The sequence below is a fragment of the Nothobranchius furzeri genome, chromosome 17 (assembly GCF_043380555.1).
Source record: "Nothobranchius furzeri strain GRZ-AD chromosome 17, NfurGRZ-RIMD1, whole genome shotgun sequence".
Classification (NCBI taxonomy): Eukaryota; Metazoa; Chordata; class Actinopteri; order Cyprinodontiformes; family Nothobranchiidae; genus Nothobranchius; species Nothobranchius furzeri.
Window position 1 is genome coordinate 36,957,176 of NC_091757.1, and position 14,348 is coordinate 36,971,523.

Sequence of the window (14,348 nt, forward strand, 5' to 3'; positions counted from 1 at the left end):
GTAAACGTCTGATACTGAACATTTCAGTGACTTTGAAGCTTTATTTGGTTTTTCTAAAGAAACCAAGCTGGCACATTTTACTTGCCGCTTCCCCGTCATACAAAAGGAGAACGAATAAAAGCCTCTCCTCAAATCTTCCCTTTATTTTGCCCTTCAAACTAAATAAATAAAACCAACTAGCCCAGATAATGAGATCTGGAGAGAGAGTGGAGGCAGTGTGAGTTGGTGTAATCCTCGTTCACTACATTTGCTGTCATTAGGGCTGTTTGGATGCTGAGGCATAGGTCTTATTTACTGCTGCAGCACCGAGCCAGTGCACCGCTGAGACACAGAATGTCTAACTGAATTTGTCTAAAGGAAAGCTAAAGACCACGCATGCACAAAGAGAACGCAGAAACCCTTTAGTGGTGAAACCTAGTGACAATAAAACACCAATAATAAAAACTTACAAGCATATTCACTTAACTTTTTATTTATGTGCAAATCTGATAGCACAGCAGCTAGGAGACAAGAGATGTATTGTGACTGATGCTGGTAAGAGTCAGGACCTTACAAAGAGCTGGCTACATTCATAAATAACTGTTCTATTAATATAAAGTCAGTAAATGCAGGTGGCGAACATAAAACTCACAGATGAGATTTTATTCATAAACCAGTTCTTAAGCCAGTACGAGGATCACATTTTAGACCTAGTTTCTGTCCAAACATCCACCTGCATTACAGATGTCGAGTTATTCTTGCACCGTTTGACGAGATAAACATATTTTACTGCCGTTTCACTCATATTTTAGGCTGGGGAAACATATGTAAGGGGCACAGAAGTAGGAAGCTTTAGAATATATTTTCAAGTATATTATTATTATTATGCATTTAACATTTTTAAACATTAAACACAACAGCTTTACAACATTATAGGAACTGAAATTGGCCAGTAATACTGGTCATTCAAGTTTTCTTAAAACAGAGCTTCTTAATAAGTCTAATTAAAAACTAAGAAAACAATGGCACCATGTAGTGTAAGGCTGAGGCTTCCTACAAGTGTTACACCAACACTCGCAGAATTAACCAAGGTAAGGAGTTCACTTAGCAACTAAATAGTTGGCGTGAAGTAAATGCTCATGGATCAAAATGATAAACATCTTTGTTGTGTTTAGAGCTCTTATTGCTGGCTTCCAAATGGCTCAGATGGTAAAAAACAATTTTTTTTATTTACCTTTGATTTTAAAGACTTTACAACTCTTATTTTACTAATGTACAATTCTAAAATAGATTACACCCCTTTAATTTATCATTCCTTTGACCACATTTATTATGTTTATATGCTAACGCTTAGCTAGATTGTTTCTGCAAGGGTTATGGTTACTAACAACATCTCACTAGTTACAGATTAGTAAGACTTATTGTGAAATTTTATAACTAAAATAAAACTTTAAGACTATTACTGAGTGCAAAATGACAAAGTCGGTGTGCTTAAAAGTATGGCTGCCCTCTTTGGAAATACCTTGAACTTATTCAGGATCCTCTGAATTCAATAAACTTATTAAAATTATATTTTAAAAGACATGAGAAACATTGTTTCTAAAAACTGGTTGCCAAAAATGTATGCTTTTTTAATTGACTAGTCCTATAGCAAAGCTATGACTTGGGCTGCTCTTTGAGCTGGTGCTCCCTGAGAGCACCTGTGAAGGTGGCCGTCCACACATGCAGCGCTGTCCCTGCAGAGAGAGTGAGGAAGAAGAGGAAGGCGACTTGGAAACCAAACCAGTCCACCACCACCCCGGCTAGAGCACTGAACATCAGCTTCCCAAGCACCTCCAGAGTCGCCAGGAAACTGTAATGGGTGGCCTAAACAGAGAAGCACAACCGAGAAATAGTCTGAGAAGGGAGGTGGGGGATTAAATGGAGACTGTTAAAGGGGAAAGTAAATGAAAACAGAGTGAGAATAACATCAAATTGGTAAACAGGTTTATAATAAATGTAAAATTAATTGACAAAACCTTTTTCTTGTGATCTTTAGATCACAGTCTGAAAGTAGGGGTGGGCGATATGGGGGGAAAATATCATCACAATTTATTTGTTGCAAAATCACGATCACGATTTTATCACAAATTTTTTCCATTTCCACACTTCAGACATTTTGGAAGTTATTTACCAGTAAAACACATCAATTTAAAAGAATATCTCGTCACAAAAAATAGGATAAAAGATTTCAGAATCTTAAAAATTTCCTAAACTTCCAATACAAGTGCTGGCCAGTAAATTAGAATATCATCAAAAGGTTGAAAATATTTCAGTAATTCCATTCAAAACGTGAAACTTGTACATTATATTCATGCAATGCACACAGACCAATGTATTTCCAATGTTCATTACGTTTAATTTTGATATTTATAGGTGACAACCAATGAAAACATCAAATCTGGTATCTCAGAAAATTAGAATATTCTAAAGGCCAATGAAAAAATGTTTGTTTCTCTAATGTTGGCCAACTGAAAAGAATGAACATGAAAAGAATGTGCATGTATAGCACTCAATACTTAGTCGGGGCTCCTTTTGCCTCAATAACTGCAGTAATGCGGCGTGGCATGGACTCGATCAGTCTGTGGCACTGCTCAGGTGTTATGAGAGCCCAGGTTGCTCTGATAGTCGTCTTCAGCTCCTCTGCATTGTTGGGTCTAGCGTATTGCATCCTCCGCTTCACAATACCCCATAGATTTTCTATGGGGTTAAGGTCAGGCGAGTTTGCTGGCCAATCAAGGACAGGGATACCATGGTCCTTGAACCAGGTGCTGGTGGTTTTGGCACTGTGTGCAGGTGCCAAGTCCTGTTGAAAGGTGAAGTCTGCATCCCCATAAAGTTGGTCAGCAGCAGGAAGCATGAAGTGCTCTAAAACTTCCTGGTAGACGGCTGCATTGACCCTGGACCTCAGGAAACAGAGTGGGCCAACACCGGCAGATGACATGGCACCCCACACCATCACTGACGGTGGAAACTTTACACTGGACCTCATGCAACGTGGATTCTGTGCTTCTCCGCTCTTCCTCCAGACTCTGGGTCCTTGATTTCCAAAGGAAATGCAGAACTTGCTTTCATCAGAAAACATAACTTTGGACCACTCAGCATCAGTCCAGTCCTTTTTGTCCTTGGCCCAGGCGAGACGCTTCTTGCGCTGTTTCTTGTTCAAGAGTGGCTTGACACACGGAATGCGACACCTGAATCCCATGTCTTTCATGAGTCTCCTCGTGGTGGTTCTTGAAGCGCTGACTCCAGCTGCAGTCCACTCTTTGTGGATCTCCCCCACATTTTTGAATGGGTTTGTCGTCACAATTCTCTGCAGGGTGCGGTTATCCCTAGAGCTTGTACACTTTTTTCTACCACATTTTTTCCGTCCCTTCGCCTGTCTGTTAATGTGCTTGGACACAGAGCTCTGCGAACAGCCAGCTTCTTTAGCAATCACCTTTTGTGTCTTGCCCTCCTTGTGCAAGGTGTCAATGATTGTCTTTTGGACAGCTGTTAAGTCAGAAGTCTTCCCCATGATTGTGGTGCCTTCAAAACAAGACTGAGGGACCTTTTAAAGGCCTTTGCAGGTGTTTTGAGTAAATCAGCTGATTAGAGTGGCAGCAGGTGTCTTCTATATTCAGCCTTTTCAGAATATTCTAATTTTTTGAGATACCAAATTTGGAGTTTTCATTAGTTGTCACTTATGAATATCAAATTTAAATGTAATGAACATTGGAAATACATTGGTCTGTGTGCATTGCATGAATATAATGTACAAGTTTCACGTTTTGAATGGAATTACTGAAATATTTTCAACCTTTTGATGATATTCTAATTTACTGGCCAGCACTTGTATAGTGAAAGTTTAGGCAGCCTTGGTAATCTTCAGAATTTTTTTTTTAGAAATCATTGGTTGTTATGATAAAAACAATTCAGTTAAACATATCAAATAGGAGACACACAGGGATATTTGAGAAGTGAAACTAAGTTTATAAGATTTACAGAAAGTGTGCAATAATTGTTTAAACAAAATTAGGCAGGTGCATACATTTGGGCACCACAAAGAAGAAATGAACTCAACATTTAGTAGATCCTCCTTTTGCAGAAATAACAGCCTTTAAATACTTCCTGTAGCTTCCAATGAGAGTCTGGATCCTGGCTGAAGGTATTTTGGACCATTTTCCTTTACAAATCTTCTCTAGTTCATTCAGGTTTGATGCTTCTGAGCACGGACAGCTCTCTTTAACTCACACCACAGATCTTCACTAATACTCAGGTCTGGGGATTGAGATGGCCGTTCCAGAACATTCTATTTATTCCTCTGCATAAATTCCTTAGTAGATGTTGAGCGGTGTTTATGGTCGTCTTGTTGAAAGATCCAGCCCCGATGCAGCTTCAGCTTTGTCACTGATTCCTGGACATTGATCTCCAGAATCTGCTGATTTTGAGTAGAATCCATGCGTCCCTCAACTTTAACAAGATTCCCAGTCCCTGCACTGGCCACGCAGCCCACAGCATGATGGAACCACCACCATGTTTTGCTGCTGTGTTCTTTTTCCTCCATCTATAACGCCACTTGTTATGCCCAAATAACCCAAACTTAGGCTGATTTTTTTTTTTTGATGATTAAAGGTTTCCTTTTTTGTTTAACAACTGAAACCTTTCCCTACAGCCACCGTCCGTCTACAGTGTGTAGACCTGCTGCTTTTCTTCTTCGTGTGTTTTCTGTACGCTGTGTTCTTTTTGGTATTGAGCCATTCGCCCGAGGAAACAAAATGTCTGAAGGTTTCACCTCAGACAATGAAACCAGAAATTCTCAACTCAATTAATAACTGATAGTGATTTTAAATTTTAACTAATTTATTTGTATCAGTATGTCGATTCACAACAATAGTGTCAGGGTTCAATACAAAGAACAGATAAACATGTCGGATCTAAACCCAATTACACCCAGTCCAGTTTAATAAGACAATGTGCTGAATTTAGAGTCTATTAGGTTGAGCACAAATCTGACAGCCGGAGTTGTGGTTGTGGTCTGCAGGCTGATGCAGACAGAGAGAGAGTGTTCTGAGAGTCTGTGTGACCACAGCTAAGTGGAGTGTCTTTATTCTGAGCACCTTGTTTAGCAGATTATGTTTCTTTCTCCTGGGTATCGTTAACAAGCACTCACACTATCGGCTTTCTGTCACTGGATAGCACGACTTTCAATAACACGCACATATGCACACAACGTGCACAGAGAAACTAATGCTTTTCCCGTGCTGCATGTGCACAGATTCATGCACAGACTGCAAAATGCACACTGTGTAAATATCCAGAGGAACCCAAAAATCGACCAATGATTACATATTCCTGAGTGTTTTCTCCGGTTATTTATTTTCCTTCATACAATGACCCTGACGTCTGTGCAAATGCCTGTAGAGTTTTTTGTTCCTCCTTCACACGTTGGGACTCACAGCAATTTACGTTATAATTTGTCACCTTCAGCGGCTGACTGAGTGACGTCTGAATGGCTGTGTGAACAACGATCACCTCCAGGCAATGATGGCCCAGTTACAACAAGGACAAAAGGATGTTGTGTCAAAGACGAGACATTAAGGGAAAAAGTTTGATAGGAAAACACAGCATTTAGAGGATTACTCTACAGAATAGTGCAATAAAACAGTATGATGCTGGAGATACGATGGCAGCAAGGGAGGACAAAAACACAAGAGGAAATCAGTGAAAGGTTATGGGGTCTTCTTGTAATTTTCAGACCATCTAGGTGGAAACAACTAATAAGAACTGAGGTGACAGAAGGTAAGGTGGTGTATCTCACTTTGATAGAAGAAAATATAGAAAAGAAAACATATAAGTGTCAGGATATGTCTCAACACTAAATAACACAATAATTAAGAATAACACTTGAACAAAAAGGTAAATGTGCAGTATAAAAGTAGTCTGAGCAGCCTGAGTGAGCCTGCTGTTAGGAATGAGTGAAGCCTTTGTTACCTGAATGCTTTCCTCTGCTCTCTGAGTACAATGCATCATAGTGGTGAAGGTGAGTGTGGTGATCAGGCCACCCAGGAAGTGCTGAACACTCATGCTTAGGACTGCCATACCTGAAGAGGAAAACAAGCTAAATAAATCAAAACTCAGTCACAAAACATCTACGTCCAACGGCAGTCAAACATCCAAGAACATGAGTGATTCTTCTACAGTCTTACAGTGTTGCCTGCTTTTCTACGCTAGTTTATGTAGAAGTAAAAGTGAAGAGACAAAGCAGCAAGAAAAGGTAAGATGCTGAAGAGCCTCCCGCCTCACAACTCCAAAACACATGTAGCGTTATCCTCTGAGGGGAAGTGGCAGAGCAGCGAAACACAGAGGAACCACAGAGCCTATCTGTCTCCGCTCCCACGAACACTGAATTATTCACTCAAGCCACCAGAGTTTTTTGCCGAATAAGACTCTTCAGTCAGCGACACAATGCTGGTGGAGTCACACAGATACACCGCCTGATCAGACTGGAAGAGGGGAAAGCGGAGTGTTATCATGTAATATTGAAAATCTGAAACTGAATGTTTTTCTGCTTGCCGTTTTTTCTTCCTCCCATTTTTTTTTGTCAGATTTCTGAAATCTTTGTTAGGGCTTTGAAACAGAGGAAGGAGAGGCCTCAACTTTTAGTTTGAGAGATTTGATAGAAGAGACGTTTCTGACAGAGATGAATTATGTGAATCCCAAAACACCACGGCACCAGGAGCACAGTGATTGTAGATGTTTTAAACTGATGTGCTGTCTGAAAAGAGACCTCTTGTCCACATCCATCCAAAGCATCAACCGCTTGTGTCCTTTCCTGTTTAAATGCATCTAGATGAAAGGCTCATACACTTATCCAGTCATAAGTGTTGGTAGTATTTTCTATAAAATTAAGTTTTACATTCAGCTATGGGGAAGCTAGAGCTTGGCAATTAAACAATAAAAATAAATAGCTTGAAATAATTTTTCCTTGACTGAATAATGAGAAAAAACTGATATAAGGCCTTAAAATAAAGAAAAGATGAACAGCTTTGCACCGGACCAATCATGTTGCTGGAATAAAGTCATGCTACAATAGGTTGATGCAGAAGCAACATAGTAGCTAGACATGCTAATGGCTAATGTTTATGCAGCTGTAGCCACTTCAGGTACCAGGTAGAACATTGCTGCAAAAAAATTAGTGTTCCAAAACAGAAGACACAGCAAATGACATTGTTGGTAAGAAGGGCCCGAGCAGCTCAGTCATGTGATATTTTGGCTATTTACAGGTGCATGAAATAAGACTGACATCCTGTGGCCAAATGTGGGTACTACAATCCATGTATAAAAACAAACAAGTCCCCTCCTCCCTTTGTGAGTTGTGTGCCAGTTTCCAGTTACGGAAAATCGGCAGAAAATTCTAGATGATGAAGGAAGATGAGTCATACACATTAAGTAGATAAGTAGATGAATACATTTTACTGTAATATCGAGTTGTTGGTAATTGAAAAGGTAGCTTACTAAATTGTGGCACTTAGGAATGACACCACGGATTTCTCTGTACCACTTTAGCAGAGCCTGCCCATGTCCTGTCCACATCCACGTTCCTGAGAAGGCTGTGTAAACACAACTTGTCCACGCAGAGGCGGGCTGTCCCAACCTGGCCCACGTAGAGCAGATCAAAGTGTAACTTCACCGTTAGGTTCACAAAAAAATACCTCTGCCTTTTACTTACATTTGATTGGCTCTGGAACCAGGAAATATGGTGGCAGGACAGATTGTAAACAAAGACTATGTCCCTTTGTGGCCTTTTTAAAGGTGCATCAAGTAACTTCCTTTAAATAATTTTCTTGTGCCAGTATGGTGCTACAGTGACCCTTTACCTGGTGACTAAATAGTCCCTCAGCTCCATCCGCTTCTTGTGGGCAGATCACTGCATTTGAGACTTGAGCCTCCCTGAACTCAAAGTCACAAATCTCACAAGAAGCAGTAAAGCTTTACGATAACCTATGTTTACACTTACAGACAAAAATGTTTAAATATATTTTTGTTTCACAAGTCCCTTTCAAAAATGAACATAAAACATCAATTTTGTTAGGTCAAAAATGTATAAGTTGATGAAAAGACAGACCTGTTGGCTTTTTGCTTTAATTTTTGATTTTAATTGCATTTTCAACAACTTCTTAACACAGGATTTCTTGGTTTCTTTAATGATTTCTTAAATGAAATTTCATAAGCTATGGATACTCTTCAGTTTCAGACAATGGTAAAGAGGGAAAACCTTGAATTTGCAGAACTAAATTGAAATTATGTCACTGAGAAAAATGAATGTATTGAAAATAACTCAAAGTTTTTGTTTCATGAAGATCTGGTTTATTTTTATTTATTTTATTTTATGAAACATCTTCTTGTATACCATCTAAAACAATATGGCAAACTGGACAACTTCTTGTCTGTTGTTGGGAGAGTTGCTTGTTTCTCACCTTTCATGAGGGGGGATGGTTCCAGTATAGTAAGCAGAGAACTCTGGAAGACCATGCTGATGGTTCGTAGCATGAACACACGCCGCATCAGAGCCCCGATGCTGAGAAAAGACCAGGAAAAGTCAGAGAGATGTCAGCTATGTTGTTTGGTATGAGTGTATCAGATAGCAGTCTGTTGCATGATGGCAAAAGACAAACGGGTATCATAACATTTACAGACATCATGAGTGTCTTGATGCAACACACAATTACACTAATGCACACAAATGGGGGGGACACACATTTACATGAGAGCATGAGCATAAGTAAACAAGTCCCCAGACACTAATTGATTCCCTGTTAGTGCAAACCCCTGTGGGTTTGGTTCGTGACGTAATCAATAACCTAAGGAGATCCCCAGCATGAGAAAGATAATTAATCACTGGTAACATAAATACAAACACACAGACACTCACACACATGCACTCTCAGTGTTGTGTGACAATAGGGATTAGCAGTGCCAATCACACAGAGGATACCTGCCACTCAAAGGACTGCATGTGTGCGTTTGTTTTTTTTGCATGTAATTATTTTTCTGTAATAAAGGTTGTGAGAGGCCTGCACTAATCACAATATCTGATTTAACAGTTTAGTTGCAGTTGGCTGCAAAAAACTTACCTCCAGTTTGTGCTTTTTTAGCATTATTCTAGTATTTGCAAGATGGTTTTACATCAGAACACAATGTTTTTAAAGTAAGATGACAAATTCTGCTGATTTTTATTTCCTTAAATTTCATTCCCTTTCCCCTCTCACCCATCTTGCCTCGAAGCCCAGCCTTTTCTTACACGCTGGCTAGAAAACCCAAGCCTGCACCATTCACATGCAAAGACATTCTTCCATTTGTTTCTTCTTTACCTCCTTTCTCAATGATAGCCTTTCATATCACACTTTCTCAAGAGGTGTGTGTGTGTGTTTGAGTGTGTGAGAAGAGAGAGAGAGAGAGAGAGAGAGAGAGAGAGAGAGAGAGAGAGAGAGAGAGAGAGAGAGAGAGAGAGAGAGAGAGAGAGAGAGAGAGAGAAGGAAGAAAACCTGCCTGGCTGCCACCTTACTCAGGACAGGCCCAGATAAGAATAGGTTTGTTCTCAGGTTGCTGGTGGCGGTTCTAAAGGGGGTTACTCACTGACCACTCAGCCGTTTCTGATGGTGGAGAGGATAAACCTTCCAACGGAGCTTTTAGACGTGGGACAGCAGCCTGCTGGACAGCCCCCCTCTGTGTGTGTGTGCGTGCGTGCGTGTGTGTGTGTGTTAAAAGAAAAGTAAAGGGAGAGAAAGTGTTAATCTGGAACGGAACGTTTCTAACAACGAACAATATCATGTTCCTGATTTTAAAGCATAAATACCGTTCTGGAAACATGGCACATGATTTTATCTCGAAAATCAACTTTCACAAACATCATCTGCACAGCGAAGAACCCTGGTGACTTTCAGCTTCAAGAAAAGCTACTGTATTTTATTTACAGCTGCTTCTCTAATCTGCGTTAACCGTGAGACATTGTGTGAAAACGAATGACCAAACAAACCCTCCACACAATCACCCTTGAATCTGAAGAGCTCAACTGAAGTCTAATGGACGGCGCCACGGCTGTAACACCAGCCTGCACCAGGCTGTAAACGTGTTCATTTCTGCTGTGAAGTTGGCATTTCTAACATGTAGTCAATGGGAACTTGCTTCTATCTGGAGTCAGCCCATACTGGCTGAGGGGGAAACAGCTATACTTTGGACAGACGGAGGTTTATGTTTGTTTATTTATTTGGCAGATGCTTTGATCCAAAGTGACGTACAATTGTTAACCATAGGGCATGTTGTGATCTGTGGGGGAAACCGGAGTATCCGCAGGAAGCCCACGCATGCATGGGGAGTACAAGCATCTCCACGCAGAAAGGCCGCAGCTGAGTTTCGAACCTGCAACCCTCTTACTACAAGGCAACAGTGCTAACAACTGTGCGATCACGCAGCCTCCTTGGCGAAACCCCCCCATACACCTCTAAATCAGAGCTAATCAATCTCGGTCCTCAAGGGCCACTACCTGCATGTTTCTCTGCACCAACACACCTGGTTTGAATCAATAGGTGATTGCAATGATAGAGAAGCAAGGGATGCTTCCCATCCAGCTGCAAAGGCCCATTATTGTTTTACAATGAAAAAGGTCTTAACCAAGTCCTGAATAAAGATATTATTAGAATTATGTCCTAATTAGTTGAATGTTAGAACTCAGAAATAATGTATTGTCTTTGTAATGTAACTGCAAACCTCACTTGATAAGTTTGAATCTCAAGTAAACACTGTGACATCAACGTAGCTGTTTGTTTTATTTAAAAAGAGAAATAAAAACTGATGACTGAATGGCATCACTCTACCAGTCTGTTAGGTGATTAATGTTACAGATATAAATAAGTGATTGAATCTGTACTTTTACATATGATTTATTTGAAATGCCTTTAGTTCAAGATGACCAAAGCTCAAATTAAAACCAGCTGGCTGGTGGTGAGAAACAAATAAAACTCAATTTCTCTTGATCCAGCTGCACGATTTTTCTGACTCAAGAGGTATGTGAAGTGAACATGTCACTTCCTGACACGGAGACAGAGTTAAAGATCAAAAGCCAAAGTATCACAATGACAGCTTTTCAAAGCACTTTAGCCTTTAGAAAAGTTTGGCCTTTGGAGAATTCCTCTGTTTATTAGTGTTTCTTCACAAAAGAAAAGAACCAAACGGACTGACATCAGAGAAAGTAAAGAACAAAGACATGGGCACACTAACACACACCTCCAATATCGACATAGACACCAACATCTGAAAAAGACACCATATCTCTCCATTTCCAAACAATGAATTACATTAGCTCTACTGACTTGTGATCAGTTGACGTAGCTGGGTATGTAACTGTCTAAGCAGCAAATAATCCTCACGTTGTAGATCGAATGACTATTGAATATATTGTTAGGAATATAACAATGCATGGAATGTAAACTAACAGGGCATCCACCGAAAAAGCATTGTTGTTATATATAGTTCCCATTACATCACACTGGGTATAGGAAGAGCTGTGCTACAGTAAGATTTCAGTCAACAGACCCAGCTGTGGTCCTGCAGTAAAGGCACAGTGTCAAGTTGCAAGGACTTATGAAAATTCCAGAAAATTTGCTGTTTCTCAAAAGATTGTAATGCTTTTTTATTTTTATTTTCTACATTCTAAAAAGTTCAACATAAAATGAGAACGGCAAAAAATTAAAAGTTCTCATTCACTTTTTTCAACACATTTTCTGTAGTATCTAGTATGAATGAATGCCTTGTGAGTCATTTTCTATGGAATAAAGCTTTGGTTCTCCTGTTTGAGGGAGTATAATTAAGAAAACAGCAGGGTTACGACTCTTGCTCAATAAAAATCACGACATTTAAATATTTAACCTCTGACTAGCTAACAGAAATGCAGCCAAGCCAAGGTGGGCAAGGCCATAAATACTAGAGGTGTCTGACAAATAATCTAATTCACGTCTGAATCGCGATTTCTATTTATAAATATTCAGAATTATAAAAGTCAGAAATTAATCCTGTCGGAAAGCCTAGATGTAAGCTGCCATCTTTACGAAGGTCCATGAACACATCTTCGCTGGAGCTGGTGCTAGCATTAGCTGGTGACTTTGTGCTCGCGCTGTGTGCACCTGCGCTGCAATCTGCTGAAATATGACAGGGACTTACCTTCATTTCTATCCTGTGTGCATTTTTTGAGTCAAGAAGTAAGTTCCATTATGTTTGATAATGTTTAAATGGTTTTATCTTTGAACATCTTAGGTGTGTTCTTGCTGTGTCGTTTCTCTAATTCCATGCTGTAGTTCTTTTTGAAAACACAGAGCAGTTCTGTTTACCTGTTTTCCCGCTACGTTTCGTTTGCCGCTGCAAACTTCGTCAGGCTGACGCTGATGGTGGCGTCACTTCCTTCTCCGTTTATTGGTGGGCAGCAGAGGACGTTGTCGCCCTCTGCTGCCCGCTCTCCCCTCTCCGACGATGCAGTCCCATGCGCGGTCCACCGTGTAAACTCCATCGTCCCTGTTCATGGTCCCACATCCACGTCTCCTTATCTCGATTGCTTCTTTTATCCATCTTTTGTATTTCTGTTGTTCGGTGTTTATGATCCTTGTGTTGTCCCAGTCCATTATATGGTTTTTCTCTTATGCAGTGATCTGTTACGGCTGATTTCTTTATTGTGCTTTCTGCTTCTTCTTTTGCTGCTCTTGTGTGTTTTCAACTTGCCTCTTTCTCGCACTCTTTTCTGTTTTGTTCGTGTGTTTAAACAGACTAGTACACCCAAAAGACAAAATATTAGCTGGACTTAAATGTGGAGTCATTTACGAAATCCCATGCAAACTCTGCAATAAAACATACATAGGAGAAACCGGACGCCAACTCAACTCTTTGTATTTGTTTGTAAAAAATAGACATTCATTCACCTCCATGTTGGTTCTGAGCGTGACTTCTATCACGTGTTGTGTGTGTGCACAAAAATGTGTGTAAAGGATGTGCTTCTCTTGCTGTTCTCACACCACACACCACACAGGGGGTCCCTGTGCTCTCAAACAAGGCAATGTTTACTTAAATTACTATACACACACTGTCAGACAGACAGAAATGCACACACACAATCTCCCAAAGTGTAATAATAAAGAAGAGAAGGTAAAGGATAAATCTGCATAATCAACTGAGGAAGCTGATCAAGACTGAAATGGTTGACAGCATGTAAAACCTCTGATTATGTGGTACAACAAGCTGCAGTCTGGTAGGGGTTTTTGGGCTCTTGTATATTTTTAACACATCCTTAACTACCTTTACCATCCATCCCCATGCCATAACAGGGTTTAAAAACAGATACAATGCTAATCATACAGTCAGGTCCATAAATATTGGGACATCAACACAATGCTAACACTTTTGGCTCTATACACCACCACAATGGATATCAAATGAAACGAACAAGTTGTGCTTTAACTGCAGACTGTTAGCTTTTATTTGAGGGTAAATTACATCCAAATCAGGTGAACGGTGTGGGAATTACAACAGTTTGCATATGTGCCTCCTACTTGTTAACGGACCAAAAGTAATTGGACAATTGGCTTCTCAGCTGTTCCATGGCCAGGTGTGTGTTATTCCCTCATTATCCCAATTACAATGAGCAGATAAAAGGTCCAGAGTTCATTTCAAGTGTGCTATATGCATTTGGAATCTGTTGCTGTCAACTGTCAAGATGAGATCCAAAGAGCTGTCACTATCAGTGAAGCAAGCCATCATTAGGCTGAAAAAACAATAGAAACCTATCAGAGAGATAGCAAAAACATTAGGCACGGCCAAAACAACAGTTTGGAACATTCTCAAAAAGAAGGAACGCACCGGTGAGCTCAGCAGCACCAAAAGACCCGGAAGACCATGGAAAACAACTGTGGTGGATGACCGAAGAATCCTTCCCCTGGTGAAGAAAACATCCTTCACAACAGTTGGCCAGATCCAGAACACTCTCCAGGAGGTAGGTGTATCTGTGTCAAAGTCAACAATAAAGAGAAGACTCCACCAGTGTGAATACAGAGGGTTCACCACAAGATGTAAACCACTGGTGATCCCCAGAACCAGGAAGGCCAGATTAAAGTTTGCCAAACATCTAAAAAAGCCTTCACAGTTCTGGAACAACATCCTATGGATGGATGAGACCAAGATCAACTTGTACCAGGGTGATGGGAAGAGAAGAGTAAGGAGACGGAAAGGTCTCATGATCCTAAGCATACCACCTCATCAGTGAAGCATGGTGCTGGACGTGTCATGGCGTGGGCATGTATGGCTGCCAG

The 14,348-nt window shown here is 40.4% G+C and overlaps 1 protein-coding gene across 2 annotated transcripts in view; it reads right to left on the reverse strand.

Annotated features, from left to right (window-relative positions):
* Window positions 1–456: 456 nt before the first annotated feature.
* Window positions 457–14,348, reverse strand: part of mfsd3 (major facilitator superfamily domain containing 3) — a 29,805-nt gene continuing 15,913 nt past the window's right edge. Inside the window, exons 4-6 of one of the 2 annotated variants that reach the window (XM_015972234.3) lie at window positions 8,478–8,578; window positions 5,992–6,101; window positions 457–1,845 (exon numbers count right to left, since the gene is read on the reverse strand). In XM_015972234.3, coding sequence (XP_015827720.3) covers window positions 1,636–1,845; window positions 5,992–6,101; window positions 8,478–8,578 — 421 coding nt within the window. In that variant the 3' untranslated portion in view covers window positions 457–1,635. Of the gene's footprint in view, window positions 1,846–5,991; window positions 6,102–8,477; window positions 8,579–12,564; window positions 13,824–13,899; window positions 14,043–14,348 lie in introns of those variants that run through there. The other variant, XM_054731376.2, reaches the window with a different exon arrangement.